Below are 14,682 nucleotides of genomic sequence, written 5' to 3'. Positions count from 1 at the left end.
TAAAAATATTTTGTCTTCGTTGAAATCATTCAATCTATTTTTTTTTTTTTATTTTGAAAACACGAGACCGGATGAGGTTTTCAGTTGTCGCGTGATCAGATGACCAAACAGATTGGTCGGTCGGTTGGGCAAGCAGTGATACAAGCCTAAAAGAAAGGTAATTTCTGCTTTCCTTCGCCTTGGAGGCAGTGTTGGAAGAAAAGCCTTCCGTTGGAGTGAGATGCTCTAATAGCACTGCTATTTCAGGTACGTATGTGCAGGTTTCAACGTTGTGTTTTGGTTCCGTTAGCCGCGATGCTAACCCGGAACCCGCGACACTGCAGGTGAAGTTTAGCGTTAGCGCTTCATAGAGAACTGCACTGCTACTGCTAATCCTTCATGTAATAACTGGCAACCAGTAGCCGCTGTCGTTCGGGTTAAATATCCTCCACTGTTTCCCCCCACAGGTGTCAGGAACTGTTTTGCGACTGAATTTATGTAATTTATGTGCTTCTGTCATCACGGTGCTGCTTAGGCTTTAAAAATGGACGTGACACCAAGGTTAATGAATCAAATGTACACGCAGTTAATGCGTTTACACTGTCATGCTTGAATGCAGTCTTGCTGAATCTAGTCACCTGACACCTGTCATTTCTCTCAAAGAGGTTCATGGTGTAGGATTAGGTATGAAAATGGAATCAGCACACCTCTGCAATTAATCTTGTTACTGATGAGAGATGTCTGGAATGGTTGTCTATCTGTGTAAAATAGTGTAAGGAAATGTACAGAATTGGCGTAGCTATAAAGAGTGCACAGTCCAAAAATGCAAACTTCTCTCATGTTGTACATAGTAGAACAGTATTATTATATAAAATTATATATAGCTAGTTGCAGGGTTTCCTAAAACTTCTTAAATGCAACATATTTTGCATCGTAGGTCTACTCACTGTAGTCAAGTCTTAAATTCTCACGTCTATTTCTGCTTCATTTGCCGTAAGACCCTCTCTACCCCCAGCCTATTATGTAGGAGAACGCAACCCAAGAATTTTGTTATTTTGAAAATAATTCTGGATTTCTGATTTCCCTTATTTTTCTTGCTTTGTGTAAATTTTAAAATTAACCCAAATTAGTCTCAAAAGGATTCAAAAAGTTTTAAATTTGACTTGTTCAAACCTGCAGAAACCCTAGTATAAAAGTAAGCCTTTTCCAGATCTAACTGTCCCTCTCTCCTCCCAGACATCAACATAATGTCAGGCAACAGCTTGGTTCTACCCATAGTGCTCTGGGGTCGCACAGCTCCCACCCACTGCATCAGCAGCCTGCTGGTGATGGATGACTTTAGCACCATCATCACTGGCTGCCACGATGGACAGATCTGCCTCTGGGACATGACTCCTGAGCTGGAGGTACTGATGAGTGTGATGCTGGTGGTGGGGATGTTAGAGATTACTTGCCACCTACCTGCAATACTTTCCTCCTCCTTATTGTGCCTTCTTTTCTTTTCTGCTCAGATTTGTCCCAGGGCCATGTTGTTTGGTCATACAGCCTCAATCACCTGTCTGTCTAAAGCTAGTGCGTGCAGTGATAAACAGTACATTGTCAGTGCATCTGAGAGTGGGTGAGTAACCTTTTTTTTTTTTTTTTTCAAACCACGTACACATCTATTCATATTCATAGTACTTCTTTCATAAGTATACCATAGCAGAATGACCAGAATGCATTTGTTCAAAGTGCAGTCTCTACACCTCGATTTCTGTTTTTGTCATCAAATTGGTCTTTTTGTCAGTTCTTGTCTTGTTCTTCAAATGTCTATCAAAACAGCCTCATTTAGATGCAAGTGATAGATCAACAAAGAAATACCTTAAAACGTTTTGAACGAAGAATTATTCTTTAGCTATTCATACAAATTTGAAATGGAGCCTTTTCCCAGTGAACACATGTAACCTCTGCCTTAAATGTTATGTTTATGTAATGAATACTTGGCGTGAACACTTCACTTATGACTGTGTAGTGCACATAAATGCATTATTTTACATTAAAAAATAACATGGGCTGCTGGCTATATTAATCTGAGGCTCAGCAGTGCATCAGCAGTGTGAAATATAGTTTCCTGTCAATGATGATTCCAAGATTCAAGACTCAAGATCATTTTATTGATCCCCGCAGGGAAATTATTTTGTCCAAGAGTCATAAGATAAGAAAAGGACATATATGAACAAGATATAGACATAAGAAATGGAATGAGGTAGAAGTCAAAATTACAAGAAACTGTACAGTCCAATTTACATGAAATATGCAGTAAATAAAACATTTTAGCTAAAGTGTCTCAACAATCACTTCTTCGTTATTTAAGAGAGGAAGCTACAAGAGGAAATAGAGAGAAGTACATCATGCAACATCATCTGTGAACAATCAAGTAGACATTTGTGCAATGGAACAGCTACCTCTGGGACCTAAGATTGAACTGATTAGAATTTGATGGTCAAAGGTCATCATGATCTTACTAAGCATTTTAGGCTAAATTACAGGATACTGTCATTTTGGCAAAACTGAAAAAAACTGATAACATTTTATGTCCAAAAACTCAAATAGAATTACTAGGCAGTAATTATCGTTTTCCATTACTGAAATTTTATTAGATTGCAGAATATTGACCTGTTGACCATTGTAGTTAAGCAACCTAAAGCAAGCTTCAAGGTAGTGGATTGTGATAAAGTATTTTAAGTTGGAATCCATCAATTTAATGACAGTCCTTGCTGCACTACAACCTTAAAAACCAGGATCTATAAAAAAAGGCATATATATGTTGTTGGACTCCCAATAAAGCTTTCTGAATATCGGTTTGCTTCTAACTGAGCTGCCAAAGTTTACTCAGTCAATTTCATTTATTGAAAATACTTAAGTAACTGCTTTGTTTTAATAGTCTTGTTCATTAAATTTAGTTTGATATTTCCACCATTGGAAGAGATAATACACACGATGCGTGTTTATTTGCAGATCTTTTTTTTTTTTTTACTCCTGTCTAATAACGGTTTTGTTGGTGATTCCAGAGAAATGTGTTTATGGGATGTGAACGATGGACGCTGCATTGAGTTTACCAAGTTGGCCTGTGCACACACTGGCATACAGGTAAGACACAGAGCACGTATATTATAATCCTTTACATGCAGACCTGAATGTAGTCTCATACAAACTAATAAAGGGATGGAAAACACTGAGAGGACTTCAATGACATGTGCTCAACTATAATGTACATCAGTGTGAAGGCTTTATGCATTTCTCCGCTGCTCTCAGTTTACTGTTTTGCACCAATACTTCAAAGTATGATTTTTTTAATCATAGACAACATCTGCATGGATAATATTTCTTCAACCCAGTCATTGTGATTGGGGATTGTGGCTCAAGTGTTTATATGGAGGTGAAATAAAGTGAGATGATGAAATACATGCCTCAGAGCGTCAGGCATTTTTAACATGCTCTCTCTTTTTACCCTTTGTCTCCTCTGTGGATCTCCAGTTCTATCAGTTTACAATTGGCACTCAGAGGGAGGGACGGCTGCTTTGTAATGGCCATTATCCAGAAATCCTTGTGGTGGATGCCACCAGCCTGGAGGTCCTGTACTCTCTAGTTTCTAAAATCTCTCCTGACTGGATCAGTTCCATGAGCATAATCCGGTCCCATCGCACACAAGGTGAGAGACACATTGTGTGTTTTTTTTTTTGTTTTTTTTTTTTACCCCTTTCCACAGTAATATTTATTGAACCCATCTTCTGGCTTTTGGAATTTGACTTCCACTTACACAGATGATATTAAAGTGGATTTCATTATAGGGCGTTATTCAACCAACCCATGGAGAGGAACAAAAATACTTCTATGTGCAGTTAGATAGTCCTGCAACCAGCCACAGCCATGTTGTTGTGAACAAATTCAACACATGACCAATAAAAATGACACATCAGATTTTAGTTCATACTTGTTTACCACATCACTGAGCAGCCACATCATTATGACCACTGACAGAAGAAGTGAATAACAATTGTCCATCTTGTGACAATTCAGTGTTCTGCTGGAAAACTAGGAACTGTGGATATTTATCAGACATGTAGCACCCATCTAGACCAAACCAGGCACCCCCTCCACCCCATAGCAATGACACTCTTTGATATTTACCACGAGTTGGACAAGTGGTTAGTTAGTTAAGGCTAATTGGGATTAATGTGAATATGTGTCCAATGTTGCACTGGCATTTTAAATGTTAGCATGCTCTCAACTGTGTGTACGCTTTGTATAGTTTGCTGTAATATGCAATTAATATCGTAGCTTATATAAGTGTAATTAGCCAACTGTCTCCTTCTCTCTCTGTAGAGGACACTGTGGTGGCTGTGTCTGTGACGGGCATTTTGAAGGTCTGGATCATAACAGCTGAGGTCAGCAGGATGCAGGTAGACCTCCATCCGGTTCTTTATTTAGTCATACATATTCATTTAGAATATACAGTGGTAATACACTTTGAATTCATTTTACATATGAAATGCCAAGTGTCAAGAAAGAAGTCAAACGGGTGTCGGCTATCGACGCGTATTTGCTCAGGCTGTAATTCGTAATTTGTATGTGTGTGTTGTGTGTGTTCAGGATCTGGATCCTGTATTTGAAGAGGAGTCCAAACCCATCTACTGTCAGGGCTGTCAGAGTATTTCCTTCTGTACCTTCACTCAAAGCAGCCTGCTGGTCGTCTGCTCCAAGTACTGGAGGGTAAGAGCCCAGTGAGCACTGAAGATACTACACACCAAGCATTGGTTCAGGGCGTTGCACTGGTCAGACATTTTAGTCCAATCTGACAGCTGAATTAATGAATATTTGTATTCCTCTTTCCTGTGTTTGTGTGTGCGTATCAGGTGTTTGATGCAGGTGACTACTCGTTGCTCTGCTCAGTGTCCAATGACAATGACCAGGCCTGGACCGGAGGTGAATTCATCGCTGCAGATAAAGTCATCATCTGGACTGAGGATGGCTGCAGTTACATCTACAAGCTGCCTGCCAGGTGAACATGCTGCTCCGCCTCTTCTCATGTTTCATCTGACAACACCCCAGATGAAACACTGATTTGTCTTCATGCTAAGTTTAAGTCATGGGAGCTATTTAGACTGACTGTGCATGTGTTCCTCAGTTGTCTACCTGCTAGTGAACATTTCCGCAGTGATGTTGGAAAAACCAAAGAAGGCTCAATCCCTCCGTTGGTCTACAGCATTGCTGACCGCTCTGACAAACAGGTGAGTCCTCTGCTGTTTACCACCTCTCTTGTCAGTTCTTCATGTGTCTCCTGCCTTAAAAAACACTTTCTTTTCGTAACACTGTCAACTAGACCCATCCCAGCGAATGATGGCTAACTTGAATGTGCAATGAGCAATAAGGAGCTTTGTTTTCTGAAGGGTGGGCGTTATATTCAATGTAGTTGGTTCCCTGTTTGACAGCAAGGGGTGTTTCGGTCCAATACATGCTCTAAGTGATGGATATGTCCAGATTTTCGTGAGACGAGCTTAAAAGCCTCGTTGAGACCTCGTATGAACATGTGTTGTGAGTGATTAGATCATATCTGGCCAGCTAAAGTACAGGTGTGAACACACACCAAAACACACTGAGGACACATCTCAGAGCCAACCACTCAGATCATATCTGGAGGTTTCTGGGCCACTTGTGACTACTTGTGTTTAGTAGTGTGAACACACACTTAACAGGCCACCTAATCAACTTACTCTCTAGGCTAGGTTAATGTTGAGAAATTTACAATTGATTCAACACTTTTCATTCTACTTTTAGTTGCACGTACTAAGTACAGTGTATTACTAGTGACACACAGAATATCTTGTAAAATAATCATGTGGTGGGCACCCTCAGTCGGTCATGACAGACGATGTTTAACCATTACAGGAACCAGACTAAGAATATCTAAATATCTAAATCTCACACAGAAGGCTTAATACCAACCTTTTTGTGTTTTGTGTTCTGTGCATTTATAATTTCAGTTTGTTGTTAAATGTGTATAGTTAAGTTCTTGTATTGTGTTTGTCTGTGCCTTTTTCTTTTTTCTTTTCCTGTTATTGTTCTGTCTAACCCCCCTGCTCCTCTCAGAAGGATGGAGAGGGAAGTGAGGAGGATATGGTTGTGGAGGTGATGTGCCTCCCTGCCAGTGGGTACGACTTGGAGCTCTACACGCCAGAGGTGTTATACCGACACCGGCCTCTAGAGGCACCTGTAAGCCCCAAAAAATAACATAATGAAAGCCACAGGCAAGAAGAAGAAAGGTTTCACTTTACTGGCTGAGCTGCAAAACGTCCAGTTGTTCTAATTACAGAAATTACAAATTACAACCTTAGTGAGTTGTCTGTTATCTTTATGAAGAATTATTGGTTGCTACTCACAACCAAGCCAGATGTTACACATCAGATTTACTCCACCAATAAAAGCAAAGCTCTATAGTGTTTTAAAAGGACTGTACCAAGATTAAGACAATTTTAGCATTCCAAGTACGAATATGTGCATTTATAATACAGTCTTGAAACAAAAAATCAGCAGTATGAATTAAACGATGGAGCTTCTTGTCCTGCTAGTGACTTAAATGGACTAAATGATACCAGGAATTAATAAAAATAGGTTAAAGAAACTCCTGGAAATTATTAGTTTGCGGTGGTCCTTTTCAGAAAGAGAGGTGTCTGGTGACGAGATGTATGGATATAAAATACTCTTCTGTGACAATGACACTGTTTAAATACTGTTTTAGGCATTCATTGGACTTTGTAGCTCAGCCAGAAAGTGACAACTGTACGAGAGGAGTAAACTGTGAGGACAGCAGTGAAAATGCTGACATCCATTCAGTGTCTCACATTCACACTTCTCTGTGCTAATAAGTGGGGAGGTGACCTGTAGACAAACATGGTGTGTTTCAGAAAACTAGTGCTTCAATTCTAAATAGTGCTTAGTGGATATAAATATAAAGCATGTTATTAATATTATATAAGAAGAATAAATAACTGATATTGTGACTTGATTTTATATGTTATAACTAAACTGAGACTTTGTGGTGGGATAATTAACTGTATTATACCAGACTAACAGACCAGTGCCTGTAGGATTTATATTTGAAAATGTACTTGGTCTTTTACTCTTTTACTCTTAAACGTATTACTACTAGTACTTACTTGAAGCATACTGTGTATAACTGCAAATAACTGCAAATTTGAAATAATAAAAATAAGCGCAAAAATAACAGTAGTTATTGTTAGGTTGATGGCAATCATCAGAATGCAACTTAGTGATTATCGTTTATTTCACACCTTATACTAACTTCTACTTTGTACTGACTGTTGTCATCAATCATGTGCCCAACAGGCACTGATGAAGCTATCTTTACCCTTGTTTGTAAACTACGTAGAGGATGTATTTAATTTATTTTTTGATCTCGTTCTTCTTCTTGTTATCAGTTGGACTGTTTGCATCAGCTTTTCACTACATGCAGGAAATCAGTTTGCCTTTATTGTCAGGGTATTTTGTAGAATTATTTCTAAACAGCTGCCTCTGTCATGGCATTGCATGTACTGTACATTAAAACGATAGAAGTCCAATAATGGTCCCTTGGGGAATGCCATAAGAATTGGGAAAATAGTAATGTCTGTTAATCTGCTAAATAAGCAGCAAAAAGGTGAAAGCAAATTTTTCATTTAGAATAGTAATTAAAGGTGTTTTAGGTGTTAGTGAAGTACACTGAAGCCTTCAGAGCTAAGTGGGGAAATAGTAGTGTGAGCCACTGAGTCGATGACAGTAGGAGTGAGCTGCTTGTTTTGTTTGCTCCAATCTTTCTTTTCCTTCCTGCCTGTCTGACAGACTGAACTCACTCTGGTTCACCTGGTTTCACGCTCTCTCCCCACTAAAACAAAACAACTCCTCCAAAAGCACCATCACCCTCCTCATCTTTCTTCATACTGATGAAGATGCATGCAAAGGCCACAAGCTGCTTTTTAACCAAATAATCACCCGCTGAGTCCTGGAGCTTGTGACAAAAAAAGATGACCAACAGGACGCGTTCATAGCACAGTGACAGTCCGAGTAAAAGTCAGTCCCTTATGTTCACCAGGCACTTGACTTAATTTTGACTAAAACACTTTTACCTTTGTCTGTAAACATTAATGATCCATACATGACGTTTCAGGGTCATGACTGAGTTGAAATTTAAAAATGTGGTTCCTTGACAAAATTCTGGTGAAGAACTATGTAACTCTTGTATTGATTTGTCTAATACATATTTGAGTATTTAAGGTTCAGTATCAGTTCTGAAAGTATTGCTTATTTGTGTTTTAATACAGCATCAGAAACAGATAGGACAAGGACATGTCAGAAAGCTTTTTGGGGATTGTTCTCTTTCCTCTCCTCGTATAAGTCTGGATATAGTACCACTGCTAGTACGTCATTGTCTGGGCTGCAGACAATCTGCACGGCACAATTTGCTGTGTTTTTAGTTGTGGGTAAGTCAGTGTACCTTAACTTGTGCCCTGGTGTATTCCATTAAAAATCTTTCATAGGCCTAAAACAGCAAAACATGTTCTTTATTTTAAACATTTGAGTTGCATTTCTTTAACCTCAATAGTAGTCAAAAAAAAAAAAAAAACAACAACCCCGAAATGACTAGAGTAGATTAGTCAACAACAACTGAAATGATTTTATTTTTTATATTTTAGTTATATATGTATATATTGGGAATTTATCAATGTAACATAATCTTCATTTTCTTTTTGTTTGTTGTGAGATCACAATTAAATTCTTTAAAAGAAACTTACTTTAATTTAAACATTTCAATATCTGGATGACTACCAGCAAAGTATGTTGCATGTTGTTACTATTTGTCCAGATGAATGAGTTGAATCTCTGCCTGCCTGCTCAAAACACAAAATTCTTGCGTGTAACTAGAGGTTGATTTCCTCTCTTTGTTTCCCTTTGTCTCTCTAGTGTTTGCTCAAAGCCTTCACATATTCACTAAAGTTGGATTTAATTATTCACATCTTGTATGAAGATGTTTGGTTTGTGCGTTTCTGTTTGTACATGAATCATTCTCACACCGGGACTTTGCATATCACCTCTACACGTCCACAGCGTTCAGATGAGTTGAACTAACCAATTGTGTTACATACCTCAGCCATTCCCTGCTGCTGTACCTCCTTCAGTGCAATAGTTGCCATGGTAACTGAAGCCCCTCCCTCATACATGCCCGCAGGTTCACTACCTTTCACCCTGTTCATCATTATTGCTATGATGGATCATCCAAACTCTCACCTGCCAAAGTTCCTGAAAATGGCCTTATGTATTTGGACTGTTAATGTTTCAAATGCCACTGAAATTTTGGGAAACTGGTCAAATTATCTTTCATGTTTTTTGATAGGATGTAAACTAGAATAGTTTAGTAGGTATATATCTGTCCAATGTGTATGCTCATTTGCTAGTAATATCCTTATGCTAGCTGATAGCCAAGATCATTTTAGTGTCCATTTTATTTAAAATTTTGGTTTACTGTTCAGTTTAGCAAACCATCACACAAGAAAAAAAAGTCACCAAACTACACTAATCGATGATGTTCAAAGGCACACATAGATGGCTGTTCTGATTTTATACCGTCATTTAATCTAAGCACTCAAATACATGAATATTCTCCCGACACAGTGTTGATCTAGGATGAATGAACTTTAGACCATCTGTTCAGCATTGTTCAAGAGAGTCCAGCTCTGTACAGTAGTTTGTAGCTCTTCCTACCTTTTCTGGCCTTCTGGCTATTCCTAGTTCTTCTTCTTTCAGAAGTACGACATCCTGCAACCTGCTGGCCAGTAATAGGACTAGGTCATTTTCTTTCATGCAGACACAGACCTTAGAGGTTGTACCAAATGGCGATTGGCTGTAGTGTTTGGTGTGTTCAAGTACAACATTTTGGCTGAGACACAAGGCAGCAGTCTTTCCTCAGTACCAGTAGTTCTTTGATGTCAGTTTGGGGTGTTGTATCCTCAGACACAATAATGGCATTTTCTCTCAACTTTTTTAATGTTGTCAGGTCTTAATGTGGACATGTGTGAGAGCACGTGCAACTGTCAGAAAAATAATGAGGGCGCTCACAACAATCAGGCAGAGAGATTATCAGTTGGTGCCACACCACGATGCTCTACAATAATGGATGTTCATACAGAAGTTCAGATTCTTAATCCAAATCTGACATCACAGAAAATAACACTATTCACTTAATGATCAAGTGCCATTCCAGTTTTAAAAAAAACATTCACACATTGCAAGGCTACACACACAGGCTCCTTCAGGGCTTGCATCGATTGACTAAAGGAAATGCAGTTAGTTTGTAGTATAAGTAAGTTGTGGATATCGTGGGGAGTTTTAAGCATCCCATCAGAATCATTATTTTCTTGTAGTACCTGGTCATCTCAACAGACCTTGGACACATGAATCTGGTCAGTTTTTTCCATGCTTCGGGCAGAGCCTCTTGAGTCCCATTCAACTTGATTGGAAGTGTCTGTAAACCACAGTCATCAGGTTTCTTCTCTTCTCTTTCTGAGTCAGGCCTTGCTTTTTGCTTTGTGTCATAGTCAGAATGAAAGGTGAACCATTGCCCTATTCTCAAGTCACTGGACTCCTGAGAAAGTTTCTCCTCCCTCTCTATATTTGGCAATATTCCTCATTCTCTGTTCTGACCTGTCTCCCTGCTGCCACTGCTGTAAATAAGCATCTGCATAACATGATGCATGCTACCTCCATGCTGCAGTTTAGAGATCCAAGTCAAATAATGAACAGTGCTTAGTGTTTGCTCGATACTGTGTAGTGTAGGTTCAGAGACAAGGTCATCCTTCCAGTGGGTTCTCCCATCTCCTCGGTCAAACCAGTTTGCCAAAAAGACCAACAGCTGGGTGGTTCCACACTGCTTCCACTTCACCGTTAGGCCCTTTATACCTTTGGCCTGATATATGCTTGCATAAATTGGAGCAAGGGTATGAAAGAGGGGCATGAGTGATCCTTAGAAAACTTTGAAAAACTTTGTTCACTTTTAAAAAGAACTGTGGAAAGAAATACATAATGGACAGCTCCACAGAGTTCCTCAAGTTATTTGACGGGCCCACATTCTCCTCAGTCCATGTTCACGTGTTAGGTTGTGGTGAATCAGAGATGCGTGGTTCTGCTTTTTTGCAGTTTGCTGTGTGTTGTTGCAGTTTGTTTGAAGACGCCTGGCCAGCAAAACCAACCATTTCAACTTCACTTGACCCTTAGACTTAGAACCATCAGGACACAAGAACTAAACTTTGTGTTTACTCCAATTGGGTCAAAAATGATTTTACTGGAAAGTACTTTAGGGAAAAAAGACTAAGCACCAGCTCTGAGTTGGGGATTTCTACAGCTTTAGCTTTTGAATGTTGACACGACTTGTCTTCCGTCCCACCTTCCTCCAGCTCCTCATCTGTCCTCCTGTGACTCGGTTCTTTTTCGGCCGGCGGGAGCCCTTCCACAAACTCCTGATCCAGGGAGACTCAGCAGGCAGACTGTCCCTCTGGAGCATCCCAGACACCTCACCTCTGCAGCCGCTGTCCACCTCTGCAGGTAAGGAGACTGCCTATTAGTCAGCAGTTTCAACCTACAGTATATTACATGAACTACTATCTACTTTTGCTAAAATTAATATTCATAAAAACATAACTTGGCCAGTAGTTTGAGCGAAAATGAGCCAATTATTGAAATACTGACAAGTCAGCTGCAGTTACAGGATCATTATTTTCACAACTAGCGCTGATGCTGTGCTGATGAGTTAGCTAGCTAGTAGGGACGTAATGATACACTCAACTCAAGACTCGATATGATTTCTGATACTAGGTTAACGATACAATTTTATTTTTTAACTGAATGAACTTGCAGACATATTATATTATTACTTTAATTATTTCTCAGAGAAAAAACACAATTCTGAGGTAGGACTTCAAAACACAAACTATGTAATGTATACACATTTAAAAAATATTTATATTTGGATATACAAAAATATATTTTCTCTTTAACAAGAGAAAAGAAAACTGCAATACAACGCACATGTTCTCCTCTTAAAAGTTAAACTGAAATTATATTTAATCTTAACAGCAAAATATAAATAAAAACTCGGCTCTTTAAAACAAATCCCAGATCAAAATAACTAAATTAATAATACAAATCAGCAAAATCTCTTAAAACTAAGGCTTGTGAGTGTTTCTATTTTGAGATTTACGTATTTTTTTTTAAGGACAATTGGCATATCTCGTCCTGTCCTAACGAACTTTTATGTTATGTCTTTATTTAGGACTGAAAATATAAAGTTAATGAATGGTAGCCATCCATGTGATTATGAAAATCTTCTAATTTCAAGTATATTTGGTCTTCATGATATTTGTTGTTGGAACACTGAGTGAAACCTACAGTAAATCTCAGCTCTGTGCGACGGATTGTGTTTTTTGATCTTCATACTGTTTGAAAAGGTGTTAATATGTCCCACTTAAAGCCTTAAACCTGTTTTAAACACAACTTTAGCTTTGTGAAAATGTTGTTATATTAATGACAGAAACAAAATCACGTATTCAAATATATTTTTAAACCCGACTCCGTGTATCGTGAGTGTTTTTGTTTATCTTTTTAGACCTTGGGGTCTCAATTATTCTAATCATCGTTATACTTATAGTATATAATGTAATGCTTGTGAATCCCTTGTGAATAAGTCTAAAATCAGGCTGATTTAAAGGTTTTGACATTTCTGCTCAGACCCAGAGGTTCATCCTCATCACAAAGGTTCCTTTTCATCTTCACATCCTTGTTGGCAGATGGGTGTCTAAACTTGTCACATATGTCTCCTTGGTTTTGACACCGTCTCTCTGTGCAGAGCTGCAGGTGTCGTCCACCATCAGTCTCCAGGAGGCATTTGATAAGTTGACCCCAGTGTCTGCTGGGATTATCGACCAACTCAGCGTCCTGCCTGGCAAAGAAGAACCCATTAAGGTGTGAACACCGAACACTAACATTTCTGCCAAGATTTTTGAAGCATGCAAATACACATTGAAGTGACGTCTGTGTGATAAAGATGTTCTTTTTTTGCTCTTGTAGCTTTGCTTTTTTCTTTTCATAAATCGGTGTTTGCGTATGTGGTTGCCCTCAGGTGACAGCCAGCGTCTACATCCCCTCTCAAGGTCGCCTGGTATGCGGGAGAGAAGACGGCAGCATCATCCTGGTTCCTGCCACTCAGACTGCCATTGTCCAGCTGCTGCAGGGGGAGCACATGCTCAGGAGAGGTGAGGGAGGAAAAATATTCATATTAATAATTAAACCTTAGGATTTCTGTGGTGGACAATGAATGAATACATTCAAACAAACAGTGCTGGCCTTTGAATATCCAGTCATTGTGCAGTTGCGAAAGGATGAGATAATCCTTAAACAACTCTGAAGTTACAGATATTTCTGTTTTGTGCTTCTACTTGATATTTCAAAGAGAAATATTTACTCTTTGTATTGTACTTTTCGCTATGAGTTATTAGGTATTTAACATTTAATAAAACAAAAAAGCAAGTAGAGCTCCCCCTGGTGACACTGAGTCCATGTTAGTAGACGGGACTTTGGCCAAATTAAAACACAAAGTTCATGTTAAATATTTATTTATTTATTTATTTATTTTTCCAAGGCAGTTATTAATTAATGCAGTTATTTTAGGCCATTACTATGATACTGATAATACTAATACATATTCAAGTTTTGTTCTAGTTAGTTATTTGATGCTATAGGAGCAGATAGGAGCAGAAGTTTACGTGCCAACCGCTCTGTGAAGCAATCCCATAGAACCAGGATAGTTGGAAAAAATAAATAGATAAGTAAGTATATTGTATAATCCAACATTTCATTTTAACTGGTGGAGGTAGAGCAGAGCGGACCGCAGTATTAAATAAACAAAAACCAGTGACCAGACGAGTGAGTCTGGTGGAAGTATGGGTGGGTCACTGATAACAACTCTCCATGGCTCCACTCTTGTCTACGATTTTCGTGGACAATGTGTACCTTTTGATATTTGAAGTATATTTTAATGAAATTATTTGGTTATTACTGAAGTAAACAACGAGAGTTCTTGTTTCATCTGTCGTCATGATGTCTGTTGAATCATGTGGCCCTTTTTTCAACAGCAACAAAGACTACCTGGCTATAAACTTTAAGAAACGTGGTCGGCGTCAGAACAACCCAACTCTAAAGGAAAAGAGAGATAAGCGTGATGCTGCATGACGTGCAGCCTGTTTGCTGACCCTCATTTTCTGCTCTTTGCTCCAGTGCCCTCAGCTCTGAGACTTAATTCTAGCAGAGTTGACTTAACTACTCCTGAACCCAACTAGACCAGGATTTATTACTGAACTACAACCACACTTTTTGTTTCTCGGACTGTGGGCAAATTTGATGATTCAAGAATTCAAGTATGGCACAAGTTCACACTGACTGTACAAACAAAGCTAGAGTTGTGTGTTCAATAGTGCTTCTCTGGTTGAACATGGCAAATGATAGAATCTTAAATAATGACTTTATTAAAAGAAAATGTCCTCAGCACAACCTGCCGTCCCAGTAGCAACCTGCTGTTGTATTTCTTATTGTGTGGCACCTGCTGCAGTGCCTGCTCTCAAA

At 38.9% G+C, this 14,682-nt stretch overlaps 1 protein-coding gene across 3 annotated transcripts in view; it reads left to right on the top strand.

The window, feature by feature from the left end:
- Positions 1–91: 91 nt before the first annotated feature.
- LOC124996404 (WD repeat-containing protein 7) overlaps positions 92–14,682 on the top strand; it is a 92,663-nt gene continuing 78,072 nt past the window's right edge. For 2 of the 3 annotated variants that reach the window (XM_047569385.1, XM_047569383.1), the window contains exons 1-12: positions 92–246; positions 1,216–1,385; positions 1,491–1,597; positions 3,030–3,108; positions 3,496–3,670; positions 4,345–4,421; positions 4,612–4,731; positions 4,875–5,020; positions 5,147–5,249; positions 11,463–11,610; positions 12,911–13,026; positions 13,184–13,316. In XM_047569385.1, coding sequence (XP_047425341.1) covers positions 1,227–1,385; positions 1,491–1,597; positions 3,030–3,108; positions 3,496–3,670; positions 4,345–4,421; positions 4,612–4,731; positions 4,875–5,020; positions 5,147–5,249; positions 11,463–11,610; positions 12,911–13,026; positions 13,184–13,316 — 1,363 coding nt within the window. In that variant the 5' untranslated portion in view covers positions 92–246; positions 1,216–1,226. The remainder of the gene's footprint in view (positions 247–1,215; positions 1,386–1,490; positions 1,598–3,029; positions 3,109–3,495; positions 3,671–4,344; positions 4,422–4,611; positions 4,732–4,874; positions 5,021–5,146; positions 5,250–11,462; positions 11,611–12,910; positions 13,027–13,183; positions 13,317–14,682) is intronic. The other variant, XM_047569384.1, reaches the window with a different exon arrangement.

Source organism: Mugil cephalus, chromosome 19 (genome assembly GCF_022458985.1).
Source record: "Mugil cephalus isolate CIBA_MC_2020 chromosome 19, CIBA_Mcephalus_1.1, whole genome shotgun sequence".
In the NCBI taxonomy this organism is placed as follows: domain Eukaryota; kingdom Metazoa; phylum Chordata; class Actinopteri; order Mugiliformes; family Mugilidae; genus Mugil; species Mugil cephalus.
Note: the sequence above shows the minus strand (reverse complement) of the source record. Positions and strands in the feature narration are given on the sequence as shown.